Here is a 27,449-nt window from a genome sequence, read left to right as displayed (position 1 = left end):
GGTTGTGGTGCTTGCCTATTTTGAAATCCGGGAGGAGCATTTTGTGTAGGATTGGCACCTCCAAATGATTGAGAATTTTGACCAAATCCTAGAGTATCATGTGGGGCTCCTCCATAAGCATGTGTAGCACCAAAAGATGGCCCTTGGCCTTGAGAATTGTAATTAGATGCTTGCTGCCCATAATGATTTTGTCCACCAAATTGTGTATTTCCATGACCGTGGGGTCCAAAAGATGAAGAATTAAGGCCTTGATTCCCTCCATATGAATAAGAACCACCTTGGTGTGCATTAGCGGACCCTCCACCATCTTTCCATGAGAAATTTGGGTGGTTACGCCAACCCGGATTATATGTAGTAGAATAAGGATCATTTCTTGGTGGCCTTTGATAAGAATTAATAGCTCTAACTTGCTCCTCAACAAATTCCGGAAATTGTGAAGCCAAGTGACAATCATGAGTGGAATGATTAGGGGACTCACAAATCAAGCAAAGATGTGAAGAAGTAACACTCTTGACATGTGAAGAAGACGAACCACTACCCTTTTGCGCTTGAAGAAGCATCTCAAATTTCTTGTCAATCTTTGCTTCAAGCCTCTCAAGCTTGGAATTCATAACTCCATCATCTTTATCAACATGAGAAACATCGTACACACCTCTACCACGAGGCTCCATATCAACTCGGCCTCTAGATGTGGTGCGGTCATCTCTACCTCCTCTTCTCCTTTGATGATTATCCCATTGACCGGATTGTGTAGCCACTTCCTCACAAATATCCCAAGCGGCATTAGGACCTTTCTTAAGAAAATTTCCACCCGATGCATTGTCCAATCTCCTTCTATCATCAATAATCAACCCATTGTAGAAAGATTCACAAAGAAGCCACTTGGTGAGTCCATAATGAGGGCAACCTAACTCAATATCCTTGAAGCGCTCCCATGCATCATAAAAAGTCTCATTATCCTCTTGAAAGAACTTGGTCAAGCTATCCCGCATATAAGTAGTCCGATGATGTGGATAATAAGCATTCAAGAAGACTCTTTGCATATCGGCCCAAGAGAGAATGGATCTTGGCTTGAGCTTATGAAACCATGTGCGTGCTTGATCTTTCAAAGAAAATGGGAATAATCGAAGCCTCAAACCCTCCAAGGTTAATCCTCCCAAGTGCATAGTGGAACATATGGCATCAAACTCAATTATATGATCATAGGGCCTCTCACTAGCCATGCCATGGAAAGTAGGTAGAATAGATAACATGTTAGGCTTGATCTCAAAGTTGGCATTTGTCGGAGGAAGCACAATGCAAGATGGAGCATTTACAATGCTAGGACATGAATAATGGCTCAATGGAATCTCCTCCTCATCTTGTGGTCCTTGACGCTCGTCACCCATATCTACTACTCGAATAGGAGACCTAGAAGGTGCTTGTGAGCGATGTCTTGGTCTCCTAACTCTCCTTGTTGGTCTTCCTCTAGGTAGTCTTTGCAAAGCACGACCACTTCTCAAGTTGATAGGTAGTAGAGTGTCGCTCATATACCTACGAAGAACCAATAAGAAATCAAGTATCTCAATAACCAAATTATAAGCAAGATAAGCACCAATTCAACTCACAACAAATTGACAAGTAATTAGAGGGGTGAAGAGAAATTAAATACAAGTAGTACTAAATTTGACTACACTAACCGAAGAAATGAAAAAAATAAAATAAAATAAAATAAAATAAATAACAACTAAACAAAGAAACAAGAGATAATGATAAAAATAAAAATAAAAATAAAAATAAAAGTATGCTAAAAGTGACCCAAAATGCCAATTACCAAGGGATTAAGATCCGAAGACCCTAATCCCCGGCAACGGCGCCATTGACTTGGTTCATAAACTCTTCGCAAGCGTACGAATCGTTGTCAAGTAAGGGAAGTATTAAAACCTTGATTATCGTACCTCGGGGATTAGGTGTTGGACCTAACCGAGGTAATTGGCGGTAGAGTAACTCAAATGCATTCAATAAAAAATAAAAATAAAATAAAAATAAAATATTCACAAGGCACCAAGCCTCGGCAATGCTCGGCTTAGCTCACACTAAGCCTAATCAAAGCCACTAACTTGTAGCCCAAATGAGTTATGCACAATGGAATGTAGAATTTTGTTTGGGATTTTTGAATTGGGAATTAACTAAATTAAATGCAAACTAAAATAAAAGCAAACAACTAATTATCAAGCAAGAAATTAAATTTTGATTTTCAAATTAATGGGAACATGGGAGTGTCGGGTGATTCACACTAACTATCTTGCAAATATCAATGTCAATTTCACAAATGCATGCATTTCCTATATGTGTCAAGTCCCGTATCTAGTACCGGTCAAGGCTACTAAACCAATTATCCTTTCGGTGTATCGATTATGCCGGTTAGGGCCACAATCAACTCTCTAATTTAGGCATTACGCCGGTTAAGGTCGCAATATCTAAAATTAGAGGCCTAAAGTGCAAGATAATAGAGACCCAAGCAAGCTTAGCTACAATTAAGCTAGCTAATGGTTACCACACTTAAATCCTAGATGCCACAAGACCAATAAGTTGTCAATTTATCAATCTACTCATCACAATTGCCCACAACATAATTTCAAAGGGTGACAAAGCCTAGAAACATGCTTCTAAGGACCAATAAATTCGGATTTAAAGCATACACAATGAAAATTGCATTTATTAAAACTAAAGCATCAATATTTATACAAGATGAGTTAGGGCTTCACAACCCTAACCCCCAACAAAATTTCTACTCACTACCCATAAATATATACATCATCAATTCCATCAATTTCATACAAACAAAAGAGGAAAAGGTATAGAAGAGGGAAAAACAACCAAGACAAGTTACAAATGCTAAAAAACAAACATAACAAGCCTTGGAATTATAATCTCTCCCTTTTACCCAAGTGGTGATTAAACTCTTTATGCTTGAAGTGTTTTTCCTTTTGAAGCTCCTTCAAATTGATGAGGATTAGAATAGATGGGTGTGAGTGAAAAGAAGAGAAATTAGATGTGGAGATGTGTTGGTGGTGTGCGGCAGCAAGGGAAAATAAAAATATGGCGAGAGTCAATTGTGGTCTGCTGCTTCGGCCTTAAAAGAGGAGAAGAGGAAATGCCAAAAAAAAATATAGAGTTGTGTGGTCTGGGCGTGAGGGAGAAGAAAGAAAGATAAGCTGAGCTGACGTGTCAGCTTATGAGAGGAAGAGAGGGAAGAGAAGAGAAAGGAAAAGAAAAGAAAAGGGAAGGAATGGCTGCACGTGGGGGTGGGGGGGTTAGTATTCTGATGCTGACGTCATCATGCCGTCAGCAAAGTCTCTTTTTTTTTTTTCTTTTTTCTTTTTTCTTTTTCTTTTTTCTTTTTCTCGTTTTTCTTTTCTTCTTCCTTCGTTTTGCTTTCTTCTTCTCTCTTCTCAATGCACTTCCGCAAATATTATCGGAGATAATTGGATTCCACTCCCTTGATGGCGTTGACCATGTTGACCCGCATTGACTATTTCATCCTTTTCTCGGAAACTCCAATTTGCTCCAATTTTGGATCAATTTCTCTCGGTTTCCGCAATTCCACTTATTTCCTACACAATAAATAAAATTAGATTAATTACATTATAATTGGCTCAAGGATTAGCTTATTTCTAGTGTTTTAGACACAATTACATGCATAGAAATGCGTGTAATCAATATATATATATATATATATATAATTTACAGCTTTCAATATTCAACTCGTAATAGTATTCATCACTCACCTGAATAGTTGTAAATTGGTTGGTATAGTTTTCTGTGGTCTCCAATCCAACTCCACTTTGACTAGATTCATTGTCTTCTTGTTGTTGTTCCTGAAGTTAAATAAACTAATTTGATCAATTCCTAGAAGGTAACAATGTATCAATGCTAAGGCATGAAGTAATCATAAATCAGAAACAAAGCGAGTAAAGTACTTGCTTGCCAGGGCTATATACACTTTAGCTTTACTATTATAGTATTACACTAGGAATAAAGCATGTTATATAATTACTATTATAGTATTACACTAGGAATAAACTCTCTGAAGACCAAGATATATTGTCTTGGAGGCATAAACCATAAAGATCAAACCATTCCATTGTACTATAGTACTATAACAACTTGATCGATCACAATTAATGAAATTGCACTCTACCAACCTTAAAACCATGACAAAGCATGTGTAGGAACCTAATAATTACCTATACATACATATTTCAACAGCCATTCAACAAATCAACGATTACTCAAGTTAAACAAAAATTTGCGCATTGACCCATTCCTATTGAAAACAAGAGTAGTTAAAATCTTCATCCATCGTTCCACTTATGCACCCAACAAATCCCTATTAATCACATGTATAGGTAACGACGTTCATTGAGAATGGATAATTGAAGTTTCTTGAGCCATACCTTGTAATATAGATAGTGAAAAAAAGAACATAATTAAAACATCTAAACTCCTACCTTGTGTGAAGACTCCAAAAGGATGCTTTGCTCAATTACGGCATCATCAATTTCTTCCATAGAATTTGATGTATATTTTAGGGTTTACGTTGCAGGAGAAAAGACTTTAAGTTGAAGACTCTGTACTGTTTCATGGAGGTAAGAAGAGAATTTTTTTTTCCCTATTTTGTGTCCTTATTGGTAATTTGACATGAGTTGATAAAGTCAACTATAACTTGAAAAAAAAATAAAAAATCCAATTGCCAATTTTGGAGGTATGAATAAAAGCTCCCAATTGAAAAATGAAAATAGATAAGGAAAATAATAAGAAATACAATCTAATATTATTGAATTAGAAAGTCTACACAAAATAAATATAATATTTTTTTGGTATAATTATTGTCCTTAATTGTCATTTTATAGTAGGTTATATATGTCATTTAATAATTCATAATAGAGTTAGGTCAAGTGAGCAGATTTAGAGGTTCCAATAGAAACTCTCTTCAAGTTTATATGGTCATGAGGTATTAATAGTATTGATCGATCACATATACTAGTGATGTAACTAAGCTAGCCCACAAGGGAATGCCCCATACGATAAAGACGTTGAGTCAGAGAGAGAACAAACCAATGAATCCCCCAAAAGGGGCAATAATAATACATTAACTTATTATCAAAAATGAATAACATAATTTGCTGTCTTGCTGGACTTGGAAATATGCTGTTCTAATGAAGGATTTTTTATTTTTTTTGTCATTTTAAGAAATTAATTATTAGACTGACTTTTCGATCACATATCAACATCTCTACCATTTAGTTTTTAGATCTATACGAGTAGATCACTTCTACAAATTTTCAGTCAAAGTGATAATCGTTAAGGTATCTATAAGTATGATTTACAATTATAAGCATGCACGGTTCAGATTTGGCATATTTGGTTCGTTCAATGATTTAATCTAATTCGATACCTTAACGGTCATCAATTTGGCTGAAAATTTGCAAAAGTGATCTATTTATAGAGTTTTAAGAATTGAACTATCGAGATAGCGATATGTAAGTCCCACAAAGAATTCCTTAAAGTGACAAAAAAACAAAAACGGATCCTTAGTGGAGGGGCCATATATATATCATCACATAATGGTGCAACCCCCTGATGGTGGATCATAGATGTGCAATTCCATCTCATGGTGGTGACAACCTCTTCTTCCCCTAATTGGACAATCAGGGCTAGGTTTCTTTTCCTCTTTATCAACTTTCGTTTCGGTTATTTCTTCCAAGCTCACTAAGTCTGCATAGCCGAGCTTCTTCCTCAGCAATCCGGTCAATCCCGTTGCATCAACATCGTCTCCGATTATCTCTATTTGGTCTCTCCTTGCCCCCTTGAAAGCCACTGATTTAACACCTGCAACAACGTACGTACATTACTCAAAGATTTAAAAAAGAAACACTATCAGAGAGCAAAATCTGATTCATTAATTAGCATAACAATGTACATATATATACGATTAATTACCATCTTCTACAGCAGCTATTTTCATGGCCTTGGACCGACATTTGTCACACCAAATGTTCGCCTCAATGGTTATCTTTTGCTGCAGAAACATATGTTATAGTTACTTACAAAAAAAATGTTTTTGAGGTCTATTAGACAACCAAAGCCTTTAATTGGTTTTTTAGTGAAAGTGGATGAGAATACCAAATTGGTTTGGGAGTAGTAGATTTACCTTCATATTCTGCAGTAATGAACAAAACCAAGAATGTGGGTTCTCCAAGAAGAGCAGCTAAGGATGTTCTAGCCGCTAACTCTATAAGAATGTAATGAAGAGCTAGAAAACCAAGTCCGTCTTTTATAATGCAAATGTAAACTATCTTTGCTAATTAACATTGCAATGGCAGCTATTACCTACACTAGATTATCTTTCTGATCCACATTTTGTGGGTTCAACGTATACATTGCTGGACCTATCGCAGTGTTTTTGCCTACTCGATCCTCTTTGCTAATTTGAATAACAAAGACGTACTTCTAGAAGTCAATTAATATACTAATAAGTCAATTAGCACATTCCTAACTAATAAGTCAACGTGATTAGCTGCATTAGTGTACGTACGCGTAAAAAGTATTACATAAAAATTCTGAAGCACATGCATGCATGTTTGATTAGCTACTCACTCAATACAATTAGACGTTTAATAAATTAATTAAAAGCCACTAATTCAACCAAAATAAAATTAACAGTACTGTACATGCATGTGCAAGCCAGGCTCATTCGTATCGAAGAAAATCGAGTATTTGCCATAGTTAGTAAAAAAGGACCGTATAATTCGGCAAAAAAATGTACGTGTATTATTCTGTTTACTTGATTTAACGATATGACCAAATATTCGGTTAAAAATACGCAATACGGTAAATTTATAAGTTTGAATTATACATGTTAAAAAATATGGGTTCAAAAATACGGATATATAAATAACTATTTTTATAAGAAAATTATTAATAATCTACTATGGACTCTTGTTTTTATTGTATATCATTTATGATATGTGACAAAACATGAACAAAAAAAGGTATGGCACCCAAGTATAATGTAATCAGGCACTTGAATTACAGTATGTCATACTGAATTTTTTTTTTTTTTTCAACTTCCAATGTTTACTCTGTATAAAACGGATACTTGTATAAAACGTGTTTAAAAAAGTCAAACTCAATATAATACGCAAAGAAAACTGAGTCTACACTTACAATATGCCGTATTGAAGTTTTTTTAATTATACGCATACTGAAGTTTTATACCTTTAACTAAGGTATTTATTTATGCAACACGGTTATTGTGCAGCTAGCTTCCATCAAAATGCTCGACATTGTTAGCTAGGGTATTTCAATGTCAGAGGGTTCTACAAAAGATGAAATCTGAAGCTACTATACTAGGACTAATGAAATTAATTTATAGCACGTATGGCTAAAAGTTAATTCATTGTGCATGAAAACGTACTCAATTCAATGCAATGGACTGGCATATTTTTAGTGTTTAATTCTCCCACCCCGGTGAAAAAAAAAAATCCCCATTCTCATACACATCTGTATTGTATTTTTCAAAATGTACGTGTTCTGTTTCAATAAATTTTTGGTGCAGTCTTTCGTGCATGGCAAACCTATCGCAATGAAGTGTCTCTCATGTGGGAGGATCCTACAGTCCTACCTCATTGTGACCGTCTATATAATATGTACAATAGATACGGCAAGGAGTTAAATCGAAGAAACAATTCTTTTTTTGCTTTGGACCATATGAAGACAATCTATGTCATGTCATCCTTAGTTACTTTGAATGAGTGTGAAATTAATGAAGATGAATCGATTTCTAGGTTTACAAATAGATGATGAATTTTTATAGAAGTGAGTCCACAAAAACAATAAGAATATTGTAGAAATAAAATACGTAAGATGAGACTAATTTGAATCTATAAGAGTAATTTTTATAATAGGTTCAAGGTGAAACAATTACGTACTTTGGTGATCAAATCATTGTGATTTTGATTCATAATAGTTAATAAATTAACTGTTCGATGGAATTTAACATTCATATGCTACGTTGTTATTAGTAGTTAAACAACTCAATGTAAATTATTTTTTTTCCATCATATTCATTCTCCCCTAGTCCCCCTAAATGACTTTATCTATAGGTTATCGAGATCATCACCTAGTTTAAGCAAGTAAACATGCATGTCATCACATAAAACTAAAATCTTCACAATTATGAAAACGAAAATTGAAGCTATCTGTGTAGAAAAGGAAGTGGAGCTATCAATTACATAAATAAAAAACCAGATAAACAAGAAACTTCCATTTTGCATGAACCAAACATAGACCTTCATCGATGATCCATTTTGCATGAACCAAACATAGACTTTCATCGATGGTCACTAACATGATCATGCATGAAGAACATCATGCACGTACATGTAGTTTGCATGCATGGTTATTACTTCTATTTTCCTTTTGTTTGCTTATTAATTTCTTATTCATCTTCCGCTTGTTCCACTAGTTCTTCCACATTCAACAAGGTAGCATGGCCAACCTTCTTCCTCAAAGAGAGGGCTAAGCCAACTGGATCAACTCCATGTCCAATCACTACGATTTGATCTCTGTTTTCCTCATTGAAAGCCACTGAATTGACACCTGCAACAGTACTTAAATCACCATCATGGTAATCAAAACAAGTATATAATTCACTCCTTTCCTTTAATTTTCATATATGAAAGACTCAAAACAGGGAAAAAAAATGTACGGCAAATGAAACATGACAATGAGAATATTAATATTAACACACCATCAGCGACAGCAGCTATCTTCATGGCCTTGGCACGACGTTTTCGGCTTCTCATCTGCACCTCAATCACAATTCTTTGCTGCAACATTCATTCACAAATTATATCATACATCGTTAGACCCTCTCGGTGAAAGGAAATCAATTTATCCCTAAAACTAATATTTCTTTTCATAAAATCATCACAAGTGATATGATCAACAGATGTCTTATATACGTTTGCTTATGAAAACGACTAAAAACACATTAACAATTTCCAATAGATGGGGAAAAAAAGAAGTTATTAGTATTATTATTTTTTTCATTCAAACAACACAATTTCGATAGTTAGATTACTCATATACACATGGATGAGTTCACTTTAAATTAGATATTGATCTCTTACCATCATATTGTAGGCCACCCAATGACCCAATAAAAAGCGTATTCTGAAAAATGTAACTGATTTGGTGTTTTGAGAATATCAATCCTATGATATATGATGAAGATGTAGAAATTTATGGAATCTATTTAGTCATATATATAAGATACGGAATAATAGTATGGACCCGCGAGAGATTAATCTAAGATTGCAAGTAATCCTCATGTGGTATATGTTCATGAAGCTGGAGATCCACTTTTTAAGGGGTTCAAACTTCAAAGGTATATTGCCGCGTTTTCAGACCAGCTATAGGTAGCTTAGCTATGACAAGAATTCTTTGCTCATGGCTCTTCTTCTGCGCTGCTCTAACTTAGTTATGACTTAATACAAGTCAATTAGTGTAAATTATCAAGTCAACTAGTGTAGTACATGCATGCACATCGTGTCAATAATTGCCAAAAAGCTCCATCCCATCACATGTTTGGAGTGGTTACAAGCTGATGAGGTAATCTCATTGAGTCATGATCATGATTTATGACATCTTCCATTTGCCCAATTTTTTTTTCCTTTTGGGTTTGGGCTTTGAGAGCAAACACCGACATGTTCAAATTTGAGCAACTAGCATATGTACACAAAAAGATTAGTGATTTAAGTTCATGGTCACCCATGTTTAAATTTAATTAATATCAAGAATTAACTTTAGAGCACATGTGCAACTTGCTTACTAGCTAGTTTTTGCAGCTGTAATGAGCCGATCCTAACAGTTTTATCTGATCAAAGATTGCTATGTACCCGAATTTCCTTAGTCAGAAAGAGTTTGTCAAATGATCGAAAAGATCCTAGATGTCCAGCCTTGCTTAAATTTATGGCCGGACATTTATATTCAGAAAGTGCAGACATGCTCCCCAGATCTGGAACTGTTTTGGTGTGCCTACTGCCTAATTTAAGAGAATCACCCCAAATAAGAGAATAATAACAAAACATACTGATACACTTCTTAAGAGTAGATGCACCGGAGTACTAAAGAAAATTACTTATTTGCCTACTGAATTGATAATTGCTAATCCACTATTCATTGAAATTGACAATTGCATTCAATTTGTCAATGCAACAATGGATGAAATTCTAATGTCAATATACTATTTAAACTTAAAAATTAATTGATTCGGAAAAAAAAAATGAATTAAAAAAACCGAGAGATTTAAGGTTTTTATCTCGTGACCAAGTGGCGACAACCTTTGGCCCTTTGGGTTCCTTTGCCGATCTAGGATGTCATCCATCCACCACCTTATGGTCAGCTTGGTCTTGGCAACTTCACCTCCAGGCGGTGTGGCGTGGCATTAGATTCTTGCTTCGCTTGCATCTTTAGGTAAGATCTAGCGAGTTAGGACGTGTTTTGAAATTGCGAGGGCGGCCAGCTTCCTAAAAAGGAGCAATGGTGTATTCGTGGAATATTTGATTATATTTGCATCTCGGCGTGGTGCACGGTTCGACAGATCTTGAAGGTTGCAAGCAGTGAGCGACTGGTGACTTGGTTTTAGCATATATACTATATAGGAAATTGCCTCTATAGTTGAATCAGCTGGTATTGCATGCCCTTTCGGTACTGACATTAGTAGTGAATGCTTGAAGTACTTTTGCATAATTTGCTCATCAAGAACTAGTACTTCCCGAACCATAAATGTGTTGGACATATCATAATTGAATAGCACATGGCTGTAGTACTAATACAAGCTTGGAATTGTACAGAACAGTACTGATCATGGACCCTAATCTTGGACTGGGCCGTTAATGACATCAACTTCAAGTTTACTATTATCCATATGCATTGGAGTCTTGGAGAGTCCACATGAATTGGTCAAAAGGGACTTGATCCATGTGACAATATTGCTCCTATGGCCCTATGGGATGCCAGATATGCAGATTTGGCATGGGACTATGGTCTATGGATAGACCAAATACCAGAGCAGGGAGGGGGAAAACATGACATGTTTTCCACTTACTTATACTTAGGAGCTGCCCTCTTCCTAGGGCAGCTTTGGCCTTTTCAACATCCGCATATATTGCCTGGAAATCTGACAATGATTAGGTGAATTCATATTCAGTCTTAAATAGATTTAAGATTTTTAAATAGTCTTAAATAGAGGCTAGGTTAGTACGCTGAAAATGAAAAATACTTGGGGCAAGTTTAAGACTATTCTTAAATGCCTAAAAATGCTATTAAATGAGAAAACTAGGAAGAAGTTTTGTCATTCAGATTTCAGAGCACAGACATACACTTGCACTAGTATAAATAGATTGCCGGATAACATCAAATGTACTTTTAACTACAAAAGACTGAGATCATCTAACAGATGCTGAATTACTAAAACTACTCGTACAGAAGAATTTTCCACAAAAAAACTTATATTTTGCGATTTTTCTATAGCAAACTATATACACCAAACAATGCTCTTCGTATTCGAAATTGAAGAAGAGAAGGACAGAGATATTTACACATGAAACTTGTATAGTGTACTGGTACACTAGAACAAGATAATTGTAAACTCGCAGACACGGGTCCCACATGCTGCAACAATGAAATGTCAAAATGGGACCCTCCAAATTACCAAGTGGCTTTGTCATCATGCTCCTAAGGTTTCAAGTCCCACACCCCTTGTGATCCCTGCACAGTTTGATCGGACGGCCCTCCCCCGCTGTGGCCCACTCCACTTCCAGATTTCCGACACTTGTCAGTTGACCGAAATGTGTTGTGTTGGTTGTACTTGGGAGTGTTCTAAACTTAGCACATTGGTACTTCCGAATAATAATACGTTTTTTTTTTTTTTTGTTATTATTGTTTTTGTTTAATTTCGAAATTTGGAACAAGGACGCGGGCATTTATGTAATTCACGTGGTTTTGAATCAGTTATGAAGAAGATACATTCAAAATTTTAAGGAAAAATTGTTGCCTAAATTTTCGTTCCTCTCTCATTTATTTTTGAATTTTGAAGTTTTCTGTCAGTTTTCAGAGATTAACATTATTTATGTTTTTTCAGATAAAGTTTTAGTGTGAGAGTACTTACTACTAGACATGGACTCGTAACCAGAGGACCCAGAAAAAGAAAAAGGTTAAAAAAAACAACACACAGACTCATTGTGTTTCAGTTGTTGGGGCTTTCAAGTTCTTTTCTTTGAACAAAGTTTCTGCTGGACTTGGAAACTGAATGATTTAGTGGGTATGTTTCCCTTTCTTGGTTTAAACCTAAAACTTTTTTGTTTTCTTTAACAAAGGCATGTGCTTTTGGTTTGGATAGGAGATAAAGATGTGTTCTTGTTTATCAGTTTATAGCTTCTAGTCTGTTTTGGAATATTTTCAACTGGGGTTTTGAGGATGGAAAGAAAATCATGTTTTTAAGAATTTTGTGGAGGTTTAGAAGGTGAACCATGCGATTTAATCATCAAGAATGTTTTTTTTTTGCTGAGGCAGAGTGAGGTTTTCCAGATTTCCCAAAATGGGAAATGTTTTTATGGTTCCAGTATTCTGCACTTGTTCTGTTTTGTGTATGAAAATAGCAGTTTTCTGAGGTTTCTTTTCTGTAAAGTAAGTGTGATTCTGGATATAATTTTTTTTTCTTCTTCTGTGTGTATGGTCTTTATTTTATGTCTGTGATAGATTTGGAAAGAACAGCCTTTTTAAATGATGGTTTAGCCAGATTTGAAGGAATGTCCATTTCTGGCTTTGGTTACAGCTTTTTCCCATGGTTGAGATGAGACTAATTTAATTTTATATTCTTTGTAATTGATTATACTTCCTTTTATGGCTTAAAACGAGTAACAATATCTTCTGACAGAATAGCAGAAAGAAAAGATTTACTGATTCACTGAATCTCTGGCTAGGGTTTTATATATAAGGGCCTAGATTTCATATTCTTGTGCTATGAATCATAGATACGGAGGATATTGAATTTCTATTCAAAGGGTATTTCTCTCTATCTAGCACATATTTCTCTCTGCCTGTGATTTTTATTATTAGTTCTTATGTTTGAAGTTTGTACTTTTGGAGTATATAATTTTTTTTTTCTTTGGTGTAATAATCTGGTAGTTATTGTTTCTACACGTATGTACATTTGCAGGGAATAGATAGATGATGGATTTTTCGGACTCTACAAAACTTGTTTTTGGTAGAATACAGGAGGTAGACCCAGAAAATGTTACAAAGATTATAGGTTATCTTCTTTTACAAGGTCATGGGGAACACGAAATGGCTCGCTTGGCCCTGGCTCCAGACCATCTGTTTCACCAAGTGGTGCTGAAAGCTAAGGCTGAACTTCAGCGGTTGGCTAACAAATCAGTGTCATCCCCAATCTCACCTTCCATAAATCCACCGTCCGCTGCTTTCGCCCCATTTTCGCCTGTTTCTTCTAGGCCTCCTGCAGCCTTTCGGCTCCCAACCCCCTGTTGGGATCCCCAACTTGTTTCTAAGCAGAACATGGATTTCATGCCATTCGGATTCTCCGATTCTACTGAGGAACTGCAAAACCAGGCTCGATTTTTGAGTTTTGAGGATCAAATGGAACCACTCAATTCCGGTATTTCAGGATACCCTGATGAGTACTATTATCGGGATGCTACACTCGGGGGAAGCTTAAGTCCTAGACAAGGTAGACGATTTTCAAGTCTAGAGTTTCCCGTTAAAATTTGTCACTACTTCAGTAAGGGCTTTTGTAAGCATGGAAGCAGCTGTAAGTATTACCATGGACAAGTGATTCCTGAGAGCTTCTCTCAGATGTATGGGAATGATGGCATTATTGATGATCATGTTATCTCGCCCATGTCTCTTGAGAAGTTGGAGTGGGAAATCGTCGAGCTGCTTAGATCAAGAAGGGGGACTCCTATTTCAATTGCTTCTCTGCCAATGATGTATTATGAGAAATACGGAAAATCTCTTCAAGCAGAAGGCTACCTCACCGAAAGCCAGAGACATGGGAAAGCTGGTTATAGTTTGACAAAGCTTCTTGCTCGGCTTGGAAGCAGTATACGGCTGATTGACAGGTGCAATCCTTTTGGCCTATATTTTGTGATTTTTAGCTGGATAGTCTTTCATATATTGGGTATTTAACTTGTGCATCTGTGTAATAGGCCTCATGGGCAGCACGCAATAATTTTGGCAGAAGACTCATTAAAATACATGGACCATCGGAATGAGAGAGGTGATCCTGGTCCAATTGTTAGTGGTTCTCGGCAAATATATTTAACATTTCCAGCTGACAGCACCTTTAGTGAAGATGATGTCTCCAACTACTTCAAGTAAGTCAAAATTTTGAGCTCATTTAAAATGAAGTATATTTCAGTCTTCTTTGCATATAATTTTTCAGGGTTAAATAGTTTTCTCATAATGTTGGTTTTCTTTGCAGCACCTTTGGCCCTGTTGAAGATGTAAGGATCCCCTGCCAACCGAAAAGGATGTTTGGGTTTGTAACCTTTGTTAATGCAGACACTGTGACAATGATTTTGTCAAAAGGAAATCCTCATTTTGTTTGTGGGGCTCGTGTTCTTGTGAAACCTTACAGGGAAAAATCAAAGCTTGCTGAAAGGTAAAGGTTTCTATATTATGCGTATAACAAAAATGAGAATAAACTTGAGATCGAGATCTCTGATTATTATTGCTGCTTAATGGTTCTGCAATTAGTGGTTTATGCCTGACGTTAACCTTCTAGTGCTAACAACAGTGATATATCTGGAGTTTTAACCCAAAAACATGTATTTTCCAAGCAACGAACCAGAGTACAGTGGATTTAAACTTCCTAAATAAAATTTGACAAAGATGTTGATGGACATGTTCCTTGTGCGTCCTATGAAACTTTGATATGAGACATTGTTTTTCAGGCTATTTGTTTCTGATAATTAATTGACTTCTTCTATGTGCTTGCTTTTTAATCCTGCACATGTGAAATAGCATTCTTAACAGATCATGAATTTTTGAAAAATATTTTTTACTGTTTTTGAGTTGTATTTGATCTTCGGTTTGTTGTTTTTGAGAACCATGCGACAGTTAAATTCTGCTTGAGGGATCTATTCTTCTGTCTGATCCATGTTAAATGACTTCTTCTGGTTTATTCAGAAAGTACCAAGAGAGAATGGAGCCAGCTGATCATTATTCTCCACACTACTCAGATATGGAACCCGAGTTTCATTCGAGTGAGTAGAACCTGACATTGCTTTCATTGTAGACTAGAAGCTCTTATTTCCTCTGAGTTAAAATAATGTAGTACCGAGTTTACTGGAGACATGAATCCCCTTTTATCTATAAATTGCTTTAAAAGTGATATGTTGGTCAGTTAATTGGCTTTTCTTTTCTATAAATTTTGATCTGTGTTGTGTGTCAATTGTCTTAAGAGGTGTCATGCGGGCTAATACATCATAATTCTTGTAGTGTCAAGATGGTGTCATAATTCTAGATTCCTGCGAAAGAAGCTGCTGGAAGAGCAAGAATTTGCACTTGAACTTGAGAGGAGTAGGCTGGCTGAGCTGCATTTTATGCAAAAGCCAGTTGCAAATCAGCCCTATTCTGGTTACTTAATGGATGGGCGAAAAGTCTCGGAAGGTTCTGTAGTTTCTATCATTTTATTAAATTTGGTTGGAAAGAGTAATTTTTTTCCTTCACCTATAATATTTCTTATTTCCTGTAGTTCATGCAGATAATTTCAACGTCCCGCCTGCAGAATGTTTTGATTATCTGTTAGATGTTATAAACAATGGGTCCACAAGTGATGATAAACCCAAACATACAGGCACCAACTACACCGAGCAAGAGAGGTATTAAGTTGTTTTGTTTTGCTGAAGTCGTTAAATCTTCTCATCATTTCCTTTTTTCTGACAACAATATCTTTAAATTTTGATGCAGTCAAGGACTTAATCTCCCAGATAGCCCATTTGCAACTTCGATAGCTAGTGGCATTTCAGCTGTCATATAGGATCAGTGACACAAAGAAGATTAGAGTTAGGTACCAGTCCAAAAGGCAATGATATGTTTGGTTCTACACATAACAGCTCTCTTCCTTTTCTCGGCTTCATTGGCGTTTGTCAAAAGTTTCCTGCAAGTACATATCGTCTGCATGAAGAAACGCTAGATGACATTCCTCCCTATCACTACTGGGTTGAACGACGTAATTTGATACTTAGAAGTACAGGTAAAAATTAATGTTGATCACAGAAGGCAAAGACAGATAGGTCTTTATATTTAGTCTTTTAGTGGAAGAAAGGTGTAGAGTATATGCAGGTGTTTCAGGGAGCTTAATAATATACTGTTCATATTCATAGCTCTGTCACCATGAGCAAAATGTGAACGAACTTCAACTACAAGTTTTAAGTACTACATATACTAGTTTGATCAAAGTGGGTTTCTGTTTATTTTTCATTTTTATTAGTTTACTATAATTTTTATTTTATCACATGATAGTTCTTAGGTTATTAGAGGGAAGTCAGGGAACTCAGTCATTGAGTCTAGCAAATTTGGAGGATCAAGATGGATGGTGGAGAAAACAAAGCCTCGTATCTGATTGATTCTTGCTTCCATCTATGCTTATAAGCTCCTATTTGTGATTGGGCGGCAAAAAGAACCGAGATTTTGACCATTTGTGCATCTTAGGTAGTTCATTTCTGTTGGAGAAAGTAAAAAAAAAAAAATGTTTTATGCTTTCAACACAGGCGTTGGAAGCATCAATTCATACCAGAAAGCACATGCACTGCATAGATTTATCTTCCGTGTACTCTTTGTATTGTACCTAAAAACCAAGAGAAGAGGTTTTTCCTCTGTCACAGATATCCACCACAGTTAAACGGTCGGTTTGTCCATGTAACCTACCAAGTTTTAAGATAACCACCAGAACTGATATCTTGAAACTTTATAGTCCTCGGTTTTTTAGCTGAGGTTCTCCTTCAGGAGAAGGGTCGCAGGTAGAGGGTTGGTCGATCTGGTTGCAATTATCTGTACCTAAATCTTCTTTGAAGCTGTTATTAACACATCAAATGCTCTCTGGAAAATGTAAAAAATTCAACTATTTTTATACCTCCTATGATAAACGTAAATCTCTTTAAGACTATATGAATAGTAAGTAGCTAAGCAACAAAAAGCAGAAGGCAGAACGTCAGACCCCATTGCAAAGACAAACCCGACCTTGATAGCTATACATGATCTTAAACCCAACCTGCAGTATTGTCTCATTCATTGTCTCTTTCCTTACTATTAATTTCTGAAATGGACATCACCCACCAACTAATAGGGATATTTGATAAAGATCTCAATCGAGCATTGACAAACAGTGATGAATGGATAACGTTCAAGTTTATAGCCACAGACTGGATCAAATGCCAGCAAATTTCCTTTTAACAAGTTATTGTATATTTACATAAAGATGAACCAAAGTCCCCTTCCTTATCCACACCAAATGTCCTTTGCCGTTTATTTCCCAGACACTGGAAGGATCGTTTTTTGATCAAGTCCATCTATATAGATCATCATCATCATGGAAATTTAGACTATTTAGTCATCCAATTGGAACACGTTTTTATTAACAATTAATATTCTTATGATAAACCACAGATTCAGTGAACAATTCCGATTATGACATGCATAATGAAAATGATTGGCTAAATGCAAGATATGAACTCAATATAGGGCTCCACTCCTAGTTGTTCTTTATCAAATGTTTCTAGCAGAACAACCTACGCCGTATAGTTGGGGGAGAGACTGCAGCAGCCAAGTAATAAAAAGTACATAAATAATATGGTAACATTAACAGAAACTTTGGAAGTGTATACTATAGAGAAATAAAGAGATTAAATTTTACAAGGTAGTATGGCTCTCTTGGGTATCTTTCATGCTGAATAAGTAACAAAAGCTCATCTTACCGAGAAATCATACGAGAAATCCAAGTGCTTCATAGAAGAATGCACCCTTGAGTTTTAAGACAATCGCAGTTAGTAAAGCTCTCCTTTGTCCGCATAATAGTTAGCAAATAGTCAAATACAATACAACCTGCAATTGGATTCGTCATTAGAAAGTTTAAAATCGTAGAAGACAATGAAAGAAACAATGATCTGAAGGTCATTCAATGGCACAAAACAGCACATGCATAATGTTCTAACTGTCCACTAGCATGAAGGAATACAGCAAAGGGACAATCAAAAAGGAAAACAGTCTAATGGTAAATCGATTTCCTTCAATGAAAAACAAATCACCTGATAGAAGATAGAAGGCAGTGGCCTTCTTTTGTCTTTACAGTCCGAAGCAGTTAGAACTTCAAAAACAGTGTCCATTAGTTGCCTCAATCTGAAAATGTAACCGTATACTCAAAACTGGAGCAGCTCCTGTACAAATAATGGCACTGGAGTTGCATGATAAAACCACTTATACACTCTATGACAAACAAGCAAACCGTACCATCAAAACTGTCAACCACAAGGCAACTTGCTTACTGCATGTCACTATGATAACCGGAGACTGAAAACTTCATCAAAACCCTATTAATGGGTTCCTACAACAAAGTTGGTGAAGCTACTATAGGAGACTTCTCTAGTTCAAACACTAGCAATCGGGAAACTAGGACTAACTTCAGAGAAGTTATCCCTTTCTTTCATATTTTTCAGCAAACTCCTTGAGCAGTAATCTCTGCCTGAAAGCCAGATATTTATCCACGCTTGTTCCCCACTGCTGACAAAAGGATTCATCTGTTGGAACAAATGAACTCAGCGGAAATGGTCCCTTGGGTGCTTTCTTCAGGGAGACCAAGAATCTATGTCGAGGGCGAATTCTCTGGTCTAAAGACAAGCTTAAGTACATAGGATATTTGGTCAAAGAATGCACTTCATTATTAAGTTCATTGACTAAGTACATGTACTTGGGTTTCAGATTCTCCTCTAGTGACAGAGATAGTACCTACAAGGATACAAGTTCGACATCAACCAGAATGAAACTTTGGTAAATATTCTGAAAATGAACTTGTTAAGTGGGAAGAATTAAGAAAACTGCTTCTCCTTCCTTCAGGACGTGATTAAGATTTCACTTTTCAGTAAAAATAGAGTAGAAAACCCTACGCTCAAATACATATATCTGGAAGAAAAAATGTTTCCTGATACAAACAAATATAAGAAATGTGATCATACAAGAAAGTAACATACCTGTGTGAGACTAGTTAAAAGTTTCAAGATGTCAGAATTACACATCCCAATGCTCCTAAGGAAATTAATCCTAGGCAGTAGTCCATCATCAATACTGTAATGAAGGAACTGAGGATGCTTTTTAACCATCTTCACAATACTTTCTCTGGGTGCTCCTATCTCATTTGAAAGAAAACTACAACGAGATTTCCAGGATATATCAATTCGCTGGACCAGAATTTGAGGGCTTAACTGCACCACTTTGCCTACATCTTTTTCCTTAATCCCTACCTCTTCAACCAAGTACCTTACAGTCGGTTTCAACGAATTCTCAACACTATAAGAAAAGAGAGAAGGAGTAGCAGCAATAATCTGCCCAATTCTGGAACTTGGAATACCCAAGTTCATCAGGAAAGCAACATGGGACTTCAAATTGTTCTCAACTGTATATTCTAGAATTTGTGGCTGCCTCAAAACCATTCTTCTTATATCTCTCTGCTTGACACCAACACTCAACAAATATTCCAACCTTTCTTGAGCAGAGCACACATTTATTTGAAGAGAAGGCATATGCCTCTCATACATTTGAATAAAGTGTGATTCCTTAAACCCAAATGTGCTTAGATAATCAATAAGGGGTAACCACTTCACATCCATACCAATTTCCTCAGATAGCCGAGGGAACCTATCCTCCATATTCTTCCTTGAAGCGCGCTGCAATCAAAGAAAACTAATGAGGTCCTTCACGCAAAATTAGTATAGTTTAAAGAATGTGACAACTCGTCATACCTTTCCGTTGCGAGCTACATCCAAGGAAGCTTGCCTTGCTTTCTTCGAACCATGATCATAGTTTCCTATGAAACTCTTCTCAGCAACACTCTTTGCATTTTCGCCATTCAAATGGCCATTGGCAAACCCCTTGTGTGGTTTCGACTTCTTCCCATTAACATCGAATACTGACACCTCCGCAAAGTCATCCTGAGAGAAGCAATCCCCAAGGAAAAACAGTTGAAGTTCACACAAACAGAACGAGCTAATATTCCATACATTACATAAACAAATGACAACAACTCCACAACCAAATTTGCAATCTTTAATGATGTAAAACATGAAACGGGAAAGTTTCCGAACTCCGAATCATTAATCTCACACTTCTAAGCATATCAGGAAACAAAAGGCAAACACTTTATAATGTGCCAGAACAGTAGAGCCTCAAAAGAACAGACTTTTAAGGAAAGCCCACAAAACCCAAAGGAAGGCCATAACTAACAATGCAACAACAAACAATACAAAACCAACAGACAGATATAGATAGTAGAGAAGAGCTCACATTGAGCAGCCAATCATCGTCGGACACGTCAGCAAAATGGTAAGCCTCGACGTCTTCTTCCTGGTCGTCGTAGGGGGAGAGAGGCTGGCCATAGCGGGACCGGCGGTTGGACTTGAGAATTTTGGGGTTGGAGTGGGTGGAGAGCACTACGAAACGGCAGGAAGTGGCTCGTCGTTTACGGCCGGAGAGGTCCGAGAGAGGGGTGAGGGTGAACTGGGAGAGGTAGAGTTTGAGAGAAGAGGAGGGGTGAGAGGGGCAGAGAGAGAAAGGGACCATTTTTAGACAAGGGAAGAAGAAGAAGAAGAAGAAGAAGAAGAAGAAGAATATCCCCTAAAACCCTACTAGGAGTAGCAGCAGTGGAGAGAATAGTATCTAATGGCATTATCTTTATCTTCTTCCTGTTCTCGCTGTCAGCTAATTTTGGTTTCTGCTAACTGCGGTGGCTAATTGGTAATGGCTGGTCAGTAATGGCAGAGGATAAGGGACGACGCGTCGTTTTACCCAATATGGTAAAACAAGCGGACATTTGTGAGAAATTGCACAATGGACCCTAATTTTTTTCTTTCACCAAAAATTTGCCGATTTTACACTCAAAGTCACAACTCGACCGACGTACACCAAGACGACCACACACCTGTTTTCGGTCCCTCGGCTAGCACAAGCATTGGAGTCTTGAAGACGTGTTACAGTTGTTGTAAGACCTTGTTGAACCAGACATCAGTATTTTCACTTAAGCTGAGCTGCCATCTATACTCGTTTGTAACGTCCGAGTATTAAATAAAACTTTAATCGAAAATAATTTTGTTAATGCAATCTGTTTTGAATTTAAATTCAATAGGTATGGTTATTTAGAGTAATCAATCAGTAAATATAAAGAAGTTATAAGACAGTTCCTTGATGGAAGGAACTGCCTTAACTGCTAGCTTTTCTGATATAAAGGGATTACAATGCCTTGATTGATCCCTGCTATAGCACCATACCTTAATAAAATTGTCTCATTAACAATCTGAGATCAAGGGTGAATCTAGGAGAAGAACAATGGAATGAGCTAGACAGTGGATCTATAATCTATTAGTACATTATGTAGATATTAGGATCGACATACTTCCGCAATCCTAATATACACTGCGACTACTGTTGCATTCCTAAAATGCAAATTACATTTTGTGTTCACATATGTTTATTCTGAGATAGTTTATAGTACTCATTTAGTGTAAAGCATGTCAGTTATCTAGCTAGATTAGTTAGAATGAAGTCAATGAACCTAAAGCAACGACCAAATATTATGTACTAATTCATTAAATAGAGAAATCAATTAAAGAAAATTGAAATAATTAAATGTAAGTCAAAAGTTGAGTTTAACTAGTTAGAATGAAGTCAATGAACCTAGGGCTGTCAATGGGTCGTGTCAGGTTGGGTTCGTGTCGGGTCAAGGTATTTGTTGTGTCGCAAAATACAAACCCAAATCCAATCCATTTAATAATCGTGTCAAAAATTTAAACCCAAACCCAACCTACTTATTAAACGGGTTACCCGTTTCTAACCCGCTTAACCCATTTAACAAATATATCGTGTTGTGTTAGATAAAATGACCTAATTTAAGGGTTAACAATGCAACCCATTTAACTAAAAAAATGCATAAATTGATTAAATTCACTAAAAACTCTACAAGATGAAGAATATAAGTAATTATATATATTTATAAATAATTAAATCCAATAATTATAAACCAAAATATTTCAAACTGTCTAATCCTATGATCAAATACTTCAAACATCCAAAATTTCAAGAAGAAGTATATCATAATTGGGTTATACGGATTCACTTTGTGTTGGCAGGTTGACCCGTGGCCGACCAATTTATTAAATGGGTCATGGCGGGTTGACCCACGGCTGACCCGCTTTTTAATCGTGTGGGTTCAACCCGTTTTATTTCGTGCGGATTTCGAGTCGTGTTATCAGGTCGTGTCGGAATTGACAACCCTAAATGAACCTAAAGCAACGACCAAATATTATGTACTAATTCATTAAATAGAGAAATCAATTAAAGAAAATTGAAATAATTAAATGTAAGTCAAAAGTTGAGCTTAACCCACTTAACCCACCCCCCCCCCCCCCCCCCCCCCCCCCCCCCCCCCCTCCCAAAACTTTTATAATTAGCACATAATTGAAACTCTATGATCGATGTTATGGTGAATGATGGTCTCCCATGTCCACATAGGTCTATCTGAGATCTCATCCCAGTCCATTGGACTGGTTTTGTTGCAGCTTGCTGCGGTATTTTCTCTTTTTTGTGGTTTTGCTGTAATTGTGTTTTCTGATCTTGTATCTTTGCTCTTTTTGAGCTTTCAATTGAAGTATTTTTCAGACCCAAAAAAGAAAAGAAAAAAGAAATAAGGGTGTGTGCAGTCAATAGTTAGAACATTTAGAGGTCGGAATAGAATTATCTTATTGGTAAGGCCAAATTCAAAAAAGTAAATAAAGATGGTAAAAGTACCCTAATTGAAGACGACACAATTATGTAGCACGTAGAATCGTTGATGACCAATGTAATGAGTGGTGATAAGTTGGGAGACGTGGCGCAATTTAAAATGGTGGTGAACAAATCAAACCATCTACTCCCTCTCTGAAGTCTCAAGTTAAACGACCAGTGGTGGCGCCATTAATCTGGTGCCAATATCGAAATGGAAGCCTCGATCTCCTCCTTCACACTCATCAGAACCCCAACCAAGTCCAACTCCAGCACAGCTATATTTCCAAGCATTAACATCACAAAACCATATGATTCATGCTCTATTACCAGAACAAAATGCCACAACCTCGCTTTTGCTATAAACACTACTCCAACCCTCCGCGGCAGAAAAGCTTGGAAGACTGCAGCTATCGAAGATGTTTCCGGCGCTATAACGGATCCGGGCCCGGTCGTCCTCACCTGGCAAATTGTCGTCGGAGCTATAGGTATCAATTAATTCACTAATTTTCACTCCAATTTTAGATATAATTTGTTATAGATTTTGATCATAAGCTAGTAGTACGTTTGTGTTTTTGCATGCAGCTGGAGTTACACCTTTTGTGGTGGCAGGGATTGAATTCAGCAAAAGAATTGTAAGTACCTTTCGATGTTCATATAAATTATAATTAAGAACATACAGCTGATTGTAATTTCGACACACTCAGTACCCCACACACACAAACACAAACACGCGCGCACACACATATATATAATTAGCAAATATATAATTGATTGTAGTTTCAATAGTAATATATGGAAATATATATGTGGCAGATAGCACAACAGAGATGTGAGGTGTGTGGAGGGTCAGGACTTGTTTTGACTAAAGAAAACTATATGAAATGTCCTGGATGTGGTATGATCGATACTTCTTAAAATTTTCTTTTATACATTGCCAATAATTAAGTTGTAAATTTTCAAGGGGCAAGGGCTTTAATTAATTTTCTGTTGCAGGTGGATTTCTCCCTTGGCAATCATGGAAAAGATTCTTTACTGGCTAGCTAATTAATTAAGTTGGAGGTGTATAGTTTTCAGCCCTGTTACAATTTTTATTGAGAACGATATAGGTTCGATCTTTGTGTGATATATATCCAGGCCAGCATGCTCTGCCCAACATGTTTAATGAATTGTTGACCCTCGCACCTTAATAGAGCCAAACATTTGAAGACATGAGTGTGATTCCTGTGATACGATGACTCTTGATTCCGAACTCTTGAAGTATAGCTAGGTTCGTATGTGGAAAATGTTAGAAACAGTATGCTTAAGCAATCACAAACATATAATTTAGAACCTATACTAGATCAAATCATGTATATTCAATAAACTGAATTCTGTTCCAACAGTGTTTGGAAATCTCCTTGAGTTAAATCCAAGTGAGAAGAAATCTCCTTGAGGAAGATTCAAGTGAGGTGAAATCTCCTCTAGACAGATCTTGGAGAGGTAATATCCCCTTGAGATGGATCCGAGTGAGGAAGAAAATCCTTACCGATCCCTTTGAGACAGATCTAATCCTCTTCAATGGAAACTGATTTCCATTCAAACTCTAACACTGAATGAAAGTATGAAATAGGGATTGAAAACAACGTATCAATCCTGAACCTGCAGAAAACAAGAACACAAGATTATGAACCCAGAAAACTTACTCGATGCACTCCCACTGTCCATGATAGCCTTCTCCTGATTTCACCCTTATGTTCTTTTAGTATATGGGACTACCAACAAGAACAACTCGTGCATCAGAAGGGACCAATCTGACATATACATATAGCAATGCAGCAAATCAGTTTCATCCATAAAGAAACTGATTTCATTGCTTAACTGCCTATTTAACTGCTCTGCAACTGTATTTCTATTTTGAATTCAAAATAATATATATAAGCTTATCCATAAGTCAAGATTAATTGACAGCTTATACACCTATTGTTTAAACTCTGATCAAATTACATATTTATATGAATATATGTACACTCGCATATCAGTGTATGAACTCTAAGCAATGTCCAGTTCCATATGTAAGCCCTGTCATAGCTTACAGAAAATTCAAAAGAGTGTTCAAAATAGCTCTGGCAATAGCTTAAAGATGGTGCTGTTTAATTATATGCTATTTCATATTGGATCGCCAGTATTTTTAACGGTCCATTTTACCGAGTATGAAGGAACCATTTGTAAATATACAACAATCGACTCTAGATGTATCTAAGATGCACAAGAAAATGAATTGAATCTCATCAATATGAGCTTGGTTATTGGTCACAGATGGGTCGCGTACGTGGGTATTATTATTGAATATCGGCTTTATTGAATGGTGGTCAGAATCCAAGTTGAGAAGCCCATGGTGAAGATGACGAGGGCAAGACATGCCTAGGTTAAGGGTGCGGCTATTACCACCCTACAGTCTACTTTGTTCACCCTACAAAACAAATATCACTCAAATATTCCAACTTTAACCTTCCAATTAAGAAAATTAATATATATAAAAAAATGAAAAATTGCAACAACCACCGACACCTCTGCCAAGCTCCTTCAATTCTCTATTCAATCCTTTAAAAGAAGCCAATTACTACCTCACAATTCAACTTGTCTTCAACTTATTGAAAGGAGTACATAGATAAGAGAACACTAGGTAGTGAGATTTTAAGAAAACCATGGCATTAGAACAGAAGAGAAGGGATCCCTAGAAAAGAGCAGAGCTGTGATGTTCATTGGTGATATGGGTCCATGGTCTTTCATCATATAATGCATCATGCATGATTTACCAAACCTAACTACCATATTTCTATAGGTGGCACTTCTGCCTTTGCTGCACACTAGGCTCCGTCCCCTTTCTTCCTTTTTTTTACCCCTTCTTTTCTCTTGCTTCATCAATCAGGAGTCATGCAAGCACGTCGGAGTTCTTTGCTAGCTATTAGATAAAACTAAAGAGAGATCTATTTAGAAGAAGGAGAGGCAGCGCTGTAGTTTGGTTCGACAGAGGTGTGTTATGGTTTCTTTACAATGGTAGAAGACAACATTGCATTTTTTGTTTTGTTATCTATTTTAGTTTAACAAATAAGGACATTACTGGAAATTTTGGTGGCAAAAATTGAATGCAGGGTGAACAAAGTAGACTGTAGGGTGGAAATAGCCATACCCCTAGGTTAATTAGGAGATGTGTGTGTGTGTATAGATATAGAAGGCTCTTTTATTAAGGGATTTTTTTTGTTGGTAATTTAGGGATCATATCTGCAAATTTTTAGTCAAATTAATGATTGTTAAGGTATCGAATTAAATTAAATTAATAAACGAACTGAATCTTTTCAACCTGAACCGTTCGTGTTCATAATTATAAATCGTAACTATTTTTTATTTATTTGTAAATTGTAGCTATGAATGTCTTAATGATTATCAATGTGGCTAAAAATTTACAAAGATGATCTATTCATATATAACTAAAAACTTTTCGATCGAGATGCTAAAATGCGATAAAAAAGTTGGTCTTGTTTTAGTGAAAATGGAATTGCAGAGAGAATAGATGGGGGAATTGTGTGTGTTCTATTATTGGTAATAGGAGCCCTTTATATAGGGATTTATAAAGTACATAATCTTGTCATACAAGGAAATAGAATCCGAATATAATTAGGAAATCTAGGACCTTTTGCCCTATTACAACTCTAGAACTAAACCTTAGTTTGAAAAGGCACACTCAATGTCGATATCTTTCAACACTCCCCCTTGTGCCGCTCAAACTTGGTGATGACGCTTTGATTGTTGCCTCGTTAAAAACCTTGCCAGGTAACAAAAACCCTGTGAGACAAAAATAACCCTGGTCGAAGTACAAAAAGAGCACAACACGTCTTTCACTCTTCGAGATCGATCATGTAGACATCATTCCCCCTTATGTCAACATCTCGCTACAATCATGGGAGTTCGGATAATTTTCTTAATCTGAGGCTCTTCACATGTTTCTCGAAGGTGGATTTAGGTAACGACTTAGTGAATAAGTCCGCTACATTATCCTCTGATCGGATTTGATTCATTTCAATCTTTAGAAGTGATTGTTGTTGCTGATTGTAAAAGATTTTAGGCGATATATGCTTGGTATTGTCGCCCTTGATGAAACCTAACTTCATTTGCTCAATACAAGCTGCATTATCCTTATAAATGCATGTAGGTTCATCTGTGGTAGACTTCAAACCACAAGTTCCTCGAATATGTCTAATTACGAACCTTAGCCATATGCATTCACACACAGCTTCATGTAGAGCAATAGTCTCTGCATGATTCGAGGAAGTAGCAACATTGTAGACCTCCACGATATCGCGGTGTTTCCCATG

The 27,449-nt window shown here is 36.5% G+C and overlaps 5 protein-coding genes and 1 pseudogene across 15 annotated transcripts; 3 read left to right on the top strand and 3 right to left on the bottom strand.

Annotated features, from left to right (window-relative positions):
• The first annotated feature begins 888 nt into the window (after positions 1-888).
• LOC112168509 lies at positions 889-1,001 on the top strand (annotated as a pseudogene).
• A 4,561-nt stretch (positions 1,002-5,562) lies between these two features.
• Positions 5,563-6,277, bottom strand: LOC112202069 (heavy metal-associated isoprenylated plant protein 47). Its single transcript, XM_024342970.2, has 3 exons — positions 6,197-6,277; positions 5,986-6,064; positions 5,563-5,874 (listed from the first exon to the last, which is right to left on the bottom strand). Exons 1-3 carry the CDS (start codon positions 6,200-6,202, stop codon positions 5,603-5,605), a joined length of 357 nt encoding a protein of 118 aa, XP_024198738.1. The 5' UTR covers positions 6,203-6,277; the 3' UTR covers positions 5,563-5,602.
• Positions 6,278-8,422: 2,145 nt separating this feature from the next.
• LOC112202753 (heavy metal-associated isoprenylated plant protein 47) lies at positions 8,423-9,271 on the bottom strand. The gene is made up of 3 exons (XM_024343757.2): positions 9,180-9,271; positions 8,798-8,876; positions 8,423-8,646 (listed from the first exon to the last, which is right to left on the bottom strand). Exons 1-3 carry the CDS (start codon positions 9,183-9,185, stop codon positions 8,486-8,488), a joined length of 246 nt encoding a protein of 81 aa, XP_024199525.1. The 5' UTR covers positions 9,186-9,271; the 3' UTR covers positions 8,423-8,485.
• Positions 9,272-12,132: 2,861 nt separating this feature from the next.
• On the top strand, positions 12,133-16,532 carry LOC112167215 (zinc finger CCCH domain-containing protein 18). 7 transcript variants are annotated; one of them, XM_040506364.1, is made up of 8 exons: positions 12,133-12,373; positions 13,240-14,189; positions 14,277-14,444; positions 14,552-14,731; positions 15,259-15,335; positions 15,571-15,741; positions 15,827-15,953; positions 16,042-16,532. In XM_040506364.1, the coding sequence occupies exons 2-8, from the start codon at positions 13,282-13,284 to the stop codon at positions 16,109-16,111; spliced, it is 1,701 nt and encodes a 566-aa protein (XP_040362298.1). In that variant the 5' UTR covers positions 12,133-12,373; positions 13,240-13,281; the 3' UTR covers positions 16,112-16,532. The 7 variants fall into 7 exon arrangements, with proteins under 7 accessions (XP_040362298.1, XP_024159959.1, XP_024159962.1 ...); XM_024304191.2 differs by having other exon boundaries at positions 12,134-12,373; positions 13,271-14,189; XM_024304194.2 differs by having other exon boundaries at positions 12,135-12,373; positions 13,271-14,189; positions 15,836-15,953.
• A 1,082-nt stretch (positions 16,533-17,614) lies between these two features.
• On the bottom strand, positions 17,615-21,057 carry LOC112201760 (transcription termination factor MTERF9, chloroplastic). Of its 3 annotated transcripts, none has more exons than XM_040506367.1 (6): positions 20,626-21,057; positions 20,085-20,273; positions 19,317-20,009; positions 18,378-19,074; positions 18,048-18,174; positions 17,615-17,886 (listed from the first exon to the last, which is right to left on the bottom strand). In XM_040506367.1, the coding sequence occupies exons 1-4, from the start codon at positions 20,899-20,901 to the stop codon at positions 18,760-18,762; spliced, it is 1,473 nt and encodes a 490-aa protein (XP_040362301.1). In that variant the 5' UTR covers positions 20,902-21,057; the 3' UTR covers positions 17,615-17,886; positions 18,048-18,174; positions 18,378-18,759. The 3 variants fall into 3 exon arrangements, with proteins under 3 accessions (XP_040362301.1, XP_040362302.1, XP_024198450.1); XM_040506368.1 differs by lacking the exon at positions 17,615-17,886 and having other exon boundaries at positions 17,901-18,174; positions 18,378-18,506; positions 18,580-19,074; XM_024342682.2 differs by lacking the exon at positions 17,615-17,886 and having other exon boundaries at positions 17,901-18,174.
• A 2,142-nt stretch (positions 21,058-23,199) lies between these two features.
• On the top strand, positions 23,200-24,342 carry LOC112167063. 3 transcript variants are annotated; one of them, XM_024304015.2, is made up of 4 exons: positions 23,208-23,582; positions 23,680-23,729; positions 23,911-23,992; positions 24,091-24,342. In XM_024304015.2, the coding sequence occupies exons 1-4, from the start codon at positions 23,309-23,311 to the stop codon at positions 24,135-24,137; spliced, it is 453 nt and encodes a 150-aa protein (XP_024159783.1). In that variant the 5' UTR covers positions 23,208-23,308; the 3' UTR covers positions 24,138-24,342. The 3 variants fall into 3 exon arrangements, with proteins under 3 accessions (XP_024159784.1, XP_024159785.1, XP_024159783.1); XM_024304016.2 differs by lacking the exon at positions 23,911-23,992 and having other exon boundaries at positions 23,200-23,582; positions 23,657-23,729; XM_024304017.2 differs by lacking the exon at positions 23,911-23,992 and having other exon boundaries at positions 23,203-23,582.
• The last annotated feature ends 3,107 nt before the right edge of the window (positions 24,343-27,449 follow it).

This window comes from Rosa chinensis, chromosome 5 (genome assembly GCF_002994745.2).
Source record: "Rosa chinensis cultivar Old Blush chromosome 5, RchiOBHm-V2, whole genome shotgun sequence".
Lineage (NCBI taxonomy): Eukaryota > Viridiplantae > Streptophyta > Magnoliopsida > Rosales > Rosaceae > Rosa > Rosa chinensis.
This window is presented reverse-complemented; position numbering and strand designations above follow the sequence as displayed.